At 39.5% G+C, this 9873-nt stretch overlaps 1 protein-coding gene across 1 annotated transcript; it reads left to right on the top strand.

Moving 5' to 3' along the window:
- Window positions 1-3214: 3214 nt before the first annotated feature.
- LOC112557943 (profilin-like) lies at window positions 3215-3616 on the top strand. The gene has a single exon (XM_025228109.1). The coding sequence runs from the start codon at window positions 3215-3217 to the stop codon at window positions 3614-3616; it is 402 nt and encodes a 133-aa protein (XP_025083894.1).
- Window positions 3617-9873: the final 6257 nt, after the last annotated feature.

Genomic DNA, 9873 nt, shown 5'->3' with positions numbered 1-9873 from the left:
ATCCCATATTTGAAGAAGTTCACTGCATACAGACACAAAAGTACCTATGCAGTCATGTGACAACTTGACCACAAGGTTAAATACCTTTTCCCAAAAGGTGAACAGTTGATGTTTAAAGGCTTGTACCAAAGAAATAGTTTTTAGAATGTGGGATTACCATACATCTTTTGATAAGTGTTATCATTATTTTCATTAACGTTTAACGGTAAAAATTACACTGCTGGAATACTAGTTTATCATTGTTCATGTAGGATGTTTCTGTTACTACACAGTTTAGATGATTCAACCTGGGATAAATGAATTATTTTGCAAATTCCCCCCTAAATTGTAAATAGACTTTATTCAATATCCATTTGCACAGCATAGGATTGTGTACTGGTGTCAAAATAAAAGTTGTACAACCAACCATACAACTGGTCCTGGCAGTTAAAATATATGACAAAGCACAAGATAAATGAATCGCATTTTCTATGGGACTTCAAAACTTCCTTGGAATTACTTCATACAGGACATGAATTCAGCAACCAGCTGCGAACTAATTTTTAGTTTACTGCAATGCCCCATTAATAGATCAAAACCAAGTCTTTACATTAATGCATATATATAATTTTCTTAAACGCAGGATATTTAAAGTAGTTTGTTGGCTTTAAGTGAAATATCACAATGCCTTTGCTAAATGACAACTTGAAGTTCCCTGATTAACTTTCTTGAAATTATTTTGTATGTTGCACACTGCAAACATCAGTCTTCTCCATTAACAGGATATAAATCCTAATGTGCAGATGTAATTAAAAGGCACAATCACTTCAATGTAAGCAATTAAAAAATATACACACATTGATAAAATTATATTGTTCCCTATAGATCAAAATAATTTCCCTCAAAAAGCTTTTAAAATAAAAGATTGTATTACCCTTTATTTTATATTATCGAAGTGAGAGATACAAGTAAATTTGATGGTCAAAGAAATATAAGACTACAGATATGACCACAGCTACCATTTTAATCAAAACTAATCAATAAGTCTAGACCCAGCACAGTTGTCGATCGATAAATTTACGTATCAACGTTTGCGAGCATAATATCGTCGATACTTCGACACCATGCTTTACTACAGTTACTAACTTCCACATATCATGGGGTAAGAAGCAAGTCCATATTATCTAAGTTGCACTTTAATTGATGTACAATGAGATTAAGACTAGATTAACTTTTACTGTTAAAACAAACTGATCAGAACGTGCACTGTATACACTGATCGAGCAGCATATAGTTTATTTACATGTCATGTGATACAAATTGTGAATCAACTCAATAAGTAGTAAGCCATTTCCTAAGCTCGTTGTCTCAAAACTTCTGCATCAGGAAATATTTTTATGATGCAGCTCAAGTTCATATATGTATATATGTGTCCTATTTCATTTAGACCTGGCCTTTATAAAGAACGGTGAGAGGCTCAGGGTACAGGTCTCGTCTCGGGACACTGTGTGACACCTGTTCACTGGGCTGGGAGTTTTCTCCCCCTCCCCCCCTCCTAGTGGGAAATCGCCGCAAGGTGAAGCACTTTTTACTAAACAACAATAAATATTAAAAAGCAGTTGGATTGGACTTGAACTACCATTTTCTGTCGCAGTTGGACCTGACTTGACTCACCATTTTCTGCTATCCATTTAATGAGAGAGATTATATATAGCTCCACCCTGCCAATAGCAGATGAAGCTCGGCCTTGCGTGCTGTCAAGGAATTTGTTTCTTAACAGAAGAAAAACATTTTGAAAATGTGAAATTTCTGTTTTGTTTTCCAGAATCCCCAGAGAATTTAGCCACAAATACCTTTGTGGTGACTAAAGCAGCATGGTGGTTACCATCCTTGGGTCCTTGGTCTTTGAAACTATACTGAGCATTAATGCAGTGATGCAGTTCACAAAGCTTGAACTCCATAAGCCTTTCCCTTCCGTCCATGATGACAAGGGAGGTCAACGCTGATGAGCGCTTTCGGTGCGACGTGTTGCTTCCCTTCGTAATGTTGCGGACAAGCAAAGGGTGAAGGGAGGGATGGTGAAGGTCGTCCCCTGACATTTTCAGGTCGTTGTGAGGCGTTATTTCCTCTCCCTAGCAGCCTTCCTCAACCCCGTTACCCATTACCGCCAGCTGGGTCGACTGGGAGACGTTTGTTGTACTACACGGGTATCGGACTGGCGCGCTTCTCAGACAACTTTTAAAAAAGGCATTTAGTACACACTTGCTTTCACTTGACATAAACATAATATTTGTAATGAATAATTTAATTTTACAAATATGAAAAGCATTGAGCTTGCTTTTCAAGTAGCACACGACATTAGGCATTATCACTTCAATTTTTCAGCTACGTGATAGTGCGCGTTCAGCCAAGTTCTTTCGCAGTAAGCAAGGGTGTGTGAAATGCTACGGTACGTCGAGTATGCAAGGTGGGAGCAGTGGAGGCAGGCAAAATTATCATGCCCTGACTGCTCACTTAGCACCATACATGCACCAAAAAAAAAAGTAATAACAAAAATATTCTGTTTACCAACAATTTAGGAGGCGTCGATATGCATTTTTATGTGTTTCGATGTCTTTCCTGCCCCGATGTACGGTGCTAATCAAATGCGACAGTTTGGAAAAGCTTTTACTTGAGAGTTTCAGCTGTTATTCATGCTAACCTTTAGTCAGTGAAATCACTGACTGTGACTTTATACTGCACATTTTAAAAAAAAGCAGAAATGCAGACAGCAAAGAGAGGCTCTCTGACTTGAGCTTTTCATGGTTCAGAGACAGCTGTGCCTGACAGAGGAAAAACTGTCAAAAAAGCATTAATAAAATTGTAAAACCCACAATAAGCACTTTACCTTGCACGTCTTATAAACATCGTTGCTGCATTCAATGTTTAAGTTTATGTGTTATATATACAAAAAAATATGCCAATGCTCTGCATTTAAAGAATTATAAATCATTTAGAGTTTATCATTCTTAGGCCGTCGCATTTTTCTGCTTAATTTTAATAATTTCGTTTCCGAGCACAGCATCCAGTTCTTTTAAATTTGTCGATTTCGTTCGGTCCCTGCGGGTTGATTGATTGCATGAAAGAAGTCGCTCATCTATTGCTGTCAGAACAGATTTTTTGTTACTGCGCGTGAAAGACGCGTCTCTTTCTCAAACGGTCGTCAATCTTATCTGTTTCAGGCTAACCTTCTATCATGTCTTGGTCATCCTACACAGACCGTCTCATATCCAACAAGGTGGAGCTGTGCGCCATCCATGGCAAGAACGGGGCTCTGTGGGCTTCGGCCCCAGGCTTCTCGTGCTCGCCTGACGAGGTGGTCACCATCGCCAACGCCATCGCTCGCAACGACAACAGCCTGTACGGGTCCGGCGCCGTGGTGGCTGGCAAGAGGTGGACCGTCATTCGTCTGGAAACTGACGCCGACCTGTTGGTGATGAAGGGCAAGGACACGGACAACCAGAAGCAAACCATGATCGTTGCCCTGTCCACGCAAGCTGTCATCATAGGTGCAAACAAAGATGAGAGTGTGCAAGGATCCTCTGTCCGCACGGCCGTACAAGGCCTGCGAGATTACCTGAAGCAGTGCGGTTACTAATGCTGCGAGAACTTAACATCTTTACAAAATTTTGTCCCGATATTTGTACTTTTTTGTGACATTGTGCTGTCATTGCTGTTGATGTTTTTATTGCTCTGGTGTTCAACTCTTTTTTTTTTTATTGTTGTTTTGTTTTGCTTTTCTCTGTGTATGACAGAACATGTGTAATGGGGGCGGTGGACTGAGCGTGTAGTGACGTTTCTTGGTGACTTCGTAGCTTAAGCTTCTTAGACAGGTGCTGTATAGGGAGAAGCAATGAAAGGGGAAGATTATCATTAACCAACAGTTCGCCTAAAAAAACTAGTAGTACAAGTTTCCTGATGGCTCAATTAATTTAAAAATTGATTAATATTCGTTTGCTTAGAGATATACCACCTTAATTGTTCTTATTAATAATCTCGTCGCACTCAATTTTATTATTCTATTTATTTTTTGAAGTGGATAGAAGCCCGTTTTTAGCAATTTCTCAACATGAAAGTCAGTTTTACGAAAGCAGTGTTTCAGTCTGCAGTTTGCTTGATGTCTGGCTCATTTTATCGTTACGATTTTTTTCAGACAACTGCGAGATCTTCTCTTGTTCACATACCTCTTTTATAATCAAATTTACTTACCAGTTTGGGTTATTTTTTTGTTATTAAGATCGACTCGATATTTCAATATATGTCTTACTTTATTCATTAGTTCACTCATGTGTTCACGTCATTTTATTCTATTTTTGCTTTATAGGTTAAAGCGCTGAAAGTTTGCTTTTGCTTGTTGCCGGTTTAACCATATCTTTGCTTGATCTCTCAATTATAATAGCGAGGAACTGCCAGTATTTCAGAAAGATTAGTGCAGAGTGGATGGGCCCCATCTTCCGAACATCAATACATTGTTTGATTGGTCATTCCACCTAAGTTTATCTCCTTTTGCTCATTTTTTGTACTAAGGATGCATTACAAAATGGCTAGCGCTGCCTACAATTATAAATAATGTCTTTATCTGAAGAAGCTAAAGTGAGAACACGCTTTAGTTTTGTGGATTTGTGGTTGGGTCGTCCTGTTCATGTTTCCTAAGATTAACCCTTTACTCGCTAAAGAAAAAAAAAATGAGCAAAAAAGAAACACCGCAGAAATAGAAGTGAAGGGCAGCAACTGCAAAACGCCAAAATGTACGTTCGTTGGAATAATCAGCGCTAGATCTCATCTTCATGGAAAAAGAGAACTCTACTTGCGAATGTTATCATGCCCTGGAATCCTTTTTTTTTTTCATTTCTTAGTAAACATATGCAATCTCCTAATACTGACTTTAACGTACTTGAATATGCTTAATTTATGAGGGATTTGTAGACTGTGTAACACTGCCAGCTTGCGTGGAAGTAGCCATCTTGCGTGTCCTTGCTTATTTGTGGTTTCACACGTAGAAGAGCTGACGTGGGTTGCGTGAACTCTTGTACACAAAATGGCTAGTTGTTCAACCCGCGTGCATATGCGTGTGTAAATGCACTTCTCTTGCTTGTTGCTGAAGCAATTTTTTTTTCTCCCGAAAGTAATAATCATATCATTAACTTTATCCATTTAATTCGGCCTTTTTGCCATTGTTATTAGGATTCACTAAAAGTTTTGCATGCGCTTGTCTTGATGTGTGCCAAATGCCGACAGTGCAGTATTTATTCAGGAACACGGAGTACTGGCATTATTTCCGCAACATTTGCACAGTTTTTTTTTCTATGTGCAGAGCTTTAAGTTCTTTTCTCCTCCGCTGTTGATTGGCCAGTCCTTCATTTTCACAGATCCATTCATGGGACGAAAGAATAATGCCTGATATCTTACACTTTTTTTTTTAAAGATACTTGGTGTAGATATTTTTAGTATCTTTTGACTTTCGTGCTCGATACTCTCCTTGCATATGTCACGACATTTTACGCATCGCAATGGGGTTAATATACTTCCATGTATGGCTTTTCATTAAATGCTTTTTATGAAATCTGATATTGTCAACGACTAGGACAAATCAGTCTTAGGAATGGGGTTTCTTTCTCTTGTGTTCTTATTCAGTATTTTTAGCCATCATAATCATGGTCACAGCCGTGATAATCATTCTCGTGACATATTTTGAACTTTGACCTCTCTCACAGCAGGTGTTCATTGCATTGAATGCGATTGTTTACAGTATTAATTATGGGGTTTTTAAAATATTTTTTTTTTATCTATTTTGTATCTATTTTTTAACCCAGACGATCTTCTATTAAAGTTACAAATTACCGAAGGAAATAGTGCAACCAGGTTAACAAAATAGTCATGGGGGTTCTTTATTTTTCCAATGTTGAGAATTGTTTTTGTGTGCTTGTCTAGTGCTGCTATACTGCGCGAAATATTTTGATTGATGAATGTTAAGGAACTTGAACAGTGGAACCTGAAATAAAAACATGTATGTGGTGTTGGGTTATATTGATCTTTTCTTGTCGTGTTCTGAAGCGAAATTTGTTAGTTTGGTTTTTTTCAAAATTTAGGGTGATGTCGAATTTCACGGTGTCCTTTCTCTCTCACCACCTCCATCTGTTCCAATTCCATCTCTAGCATGCGCGCGCACCATCCATATGATATGTGTGTACGTGCTGAATGACTTGTTACTAGCTCTGTACATACCGAGTAGATAAATAGGAAAATAATAGCAGTGATAATAAATCACTAGCGTAGATAACAAAATGACAGTAAACGAATAGTTAGTTGTTTCTATTTGGTCATAGTGCTATCATCCCCCTTGTGGGGAGGAGCAGCAACGCACGAGATGTGTGAGCTTGACCTCCCATGCGCCTAATCTCATGACATTCGTCGAAAATGGTTTAATCGACGCAATCGTCCGCTGATGGCAAGCAAGGGAAGAAAACCCCTGCCTCATCCCCACCCCCACAACCCTTCAGCTTATCAACGAGAGGGTTGACAAGGCGGGTGTCGTGTCCGGCAAGACGCTGCCCCAGGCGCAGCGCAGTCAACGTGCGGCATTGTGCTTGGTGGCAGATGTTACATCACACTTCTCCTTTGTGACTACTTACAAGACTACTCAGCTTAGCGTTTCGATCAATGGGGGTCACAGCAAGCTGTCTGCTACCCCACTTATCTCGGGTCGGTCCTAATTGGGGTGGATGGGTGGGAGGGATGACAGTGCAAACAATAGATGAAAAATAGCCTATGGTGTCTTGAATAATAGATATAATGTTTTCACACCGTTGCGATATAACATATATAAGAAAATAACAGATATATAAGATAATGTATGTCAACATGTGTCACGACACCGCTAGTGCCTCTAGCTTACACTCTTTGCAGCACACCAGCGGAGTCGGACAATTGCGCGTTCTTTCTCTCCAAATAAAAAAAAAAAAAAATGAGTCGCCTGTACGAGTCTGCCTCTGTTTACTAATCAGAACACACAGTCACTAACACAATGGCTCTTCTTTTCTACTCACATTTACGAAGTGTACTCAACTCCTTATGCACTAATCAAAAACACACTGTCTTGGCCAGACCTGGGCAAACGCCGGCCCGCCTCCTGTCTCTGACCGGCCCGCCAGCTGGCCCGCCCGCTAGTATATATACTATATATACAGTATTGGGTAAAACTGAGTTAACTATATTAGTCGGGCCCTCTAAGACCATCCCAATTTCTCATGCGGCCCCTTGGGAAAATTAATTGCCCACCCCTGGTCTTGGCAGTGGTGCTTCTACACACTCCTAAACAAGCGTCCACCTCTCTCCGAATCCTTCTCCTGTCCTCTAGTACACTGTCTCGGCAGTCACTTCTCGCTTCCAACTCCAAAAAAAAAAACACAATATCCCCACAATTAAACATCCAAGTTCACCTCCTCTCACCCTTTGCTCTCCCTCCCCCAATCTCTCATCGCTAACTCCTCTCTCCCTCTCCAGTCACAGCTCTCTTTGTTTTCCTTTTTTTTTTTTAAACACTTAAACAAAACACGTATGTCGGAAACGTCCGTCATTCACACCCTTTCGCCCTCACACGTGTTCAGTCCTAGTACTTGGTCTAGGTCCCTGACATCTCTCCCGCCCCCCTTTTTTTATATCCATTGTCAGTAAATCTAGGTTACATGACTAACACTATACTGCATCACAATGTTAATGTTCGTAGTCACTCTCTTTTTCTGATTTCACATTAAACGACGATACACTTTCTTTGTTCACACGTCTCTTCTGAAAATCCAAGGTCATAGAATGCTTATGTTCTCTGTCCTAGAAACTATACCTTACAACTCTAGTCACTGCTTAAATTCTGGTCGACAAGTTGTGTATAAGGTAGCCACTATTTTACATTTTTTTTCTTCTTTTATTTCCATGCGTGCATTAAAAATTTCAAGTTTATATCTATGCTGCAGTATCCAAATGAATGGTTGCAACTGGGGTGTGTGTTTTTTTAATCCGCAAGATTTCTGCATCCAAATAAAACAAGGTGTTCACTTAAAATCATCCTTGTCATCATCACACATAATTTTGAAAGTTTTGCCAGAAATCTTGGAATATTTATTTTACATTTCCAAAAAAATCTTAAATTTCTTTCTTTTTCACATTTACAATAGTCACAAACATCATCCTTTTCTAGACACATATTATATAAAGTTATTTTTGTCCCAAGTATTTTATGCATGACTTTGATCTGGCGTAGCACACCTGACTGGAATTGTCCTCTCCACTTTTACGAAGACTTCTTCACTTCAACTTCTGCTGCACGATACCTCCAGCTCCATTATAAAGCCAACCCCTTCCCTCCTCCCTCGCCTCTCCACCTCAAGAGATGACATTGTGACGTGGCAATAATTATTACGTAATTTGATAGGTACTTAGTGTGGAGGGCTCCGCCTCTCCAAATAACACCTGAGGTCAGCCCATCTTCCACGGCCGTCCTATATGTTGTTGCGTAACGCCGCTGACGTCACCCGAGTCATTCACTCACCGCACAGGCGGAGAAGCACCCGCTGGTAGACCCCCTCCGGGCTCTTACGGACGCTAAGCTCGTTACATCATGCTTTGGCTCTGCTTCCCGGGGGGCTGATTTTGTGTGTGTAAAGGTCTCAGTGTAAGGGAAAACCTCGGGAACCTTCGGAAGCGTGACGTCAGCGACTCGGTTTCAATCTTTGGAAGCCATGAAACTTATGATGGAGCAACTTTTAAACACCATGAAGGGCTGCATAAAGTTAATTGCGACAGGCAAAATAGATCAAAGCCTAAAACTAACGACAGATAAAGGTAAAATAAATGACGGCCCAAACAATGTCAAACTAAAAGTATGTTAGATTAGAAAACATCGCGAGACACGTGTCTGTAGTATAGGGGTTGCAAACAACGTCTATAGTTAGACATGTAGTGCGTTCAAAACTTAGGTGTGTATGTGTATGTGTATGTGTGTTGTTGTTGTTGTTTTGATTTTTTTGTTGTTGGTGTTTTGCTTTGGGATGTTTTCGTTCTCTAATATGATCAATTTTCTGTCAAGCCTTTCACGAAAATTCATTGATTGCCAAGAGAAATCATGTAATCTAGCTGTGTAAAGTCTTACCGATAGACACCTAATCTTTACTGTCAAACATTGATATCGAAATGTACATATTTTACACTCACATATGTTTAAAATTTCGTCAGTATAGTAATAATAATTATTGCTTTTGAAAGAACATATTTTTAGTCTTACATGTGTGTTCTTTCCTCAATACGAACCACTTCCAGCCACTGCGAGAGTTGTTGGACACGCTTTTGCGAAGTCATCTTCATGTCCTAAATAAGTTCAAACAATCGAGCTAGTATTCAGGGAGGGATATAGGTAAAGTTCACCTTTAAAACATAGGAAAACCAAAGGGCTGATGTTAAGTAGTGAGGGGACATTTTTAGTATAGCAATGTACAAACTGAAACTCAACTGAAAGGCAAAGGGCAAAACCTTCGCTGAACAAAAACTTTAGTCGTTTCTTTCTAAAAAGTGGAAAAACCATTCAAATATAAAATGTAAAATACATTTCTCAGATACTCATATAGGACTAGAGTAAAAAAACCATAACTTTTTGCTTATACTGTGACCGTCTTAAAGCGGGAAGTGTGGACATTCTTGTTTTCTGTCTGACTTTCTATTTTTATTTTTTCTTTGTTTCTTTCTGCCAAATGAGTGCTATATCAGTCTAGCTTGTCTCTCAATATAAAATAATCAGGGAGTTTGGGATGGCAGAGAGGAGAGGAGGGTTGAGAGTAGGAACGCACGCCATTGGTCACAAAGATG

The sequence above is a fragment of the Pomacea canaliculata genome, linkage group LG2, assembly GCF_003073045.1.
Source record: "Pomacea canaliculata isolate SZHN2017 linkage group LG2, ASM307304v1, whole genome shotgun sequence".
Lineage (NCBI taxonomy): Eukaryota > Metazoa > Mollusca > Gastropoda > Architaenioglossa > Ampullariidae > Pomacea > Pomacea canaliculata.
The sequence above is the reverse complement of the archived record's forward strand: the minus strand, read 5'-3'. Positions and strand labels throughout refer to the sequence as shown.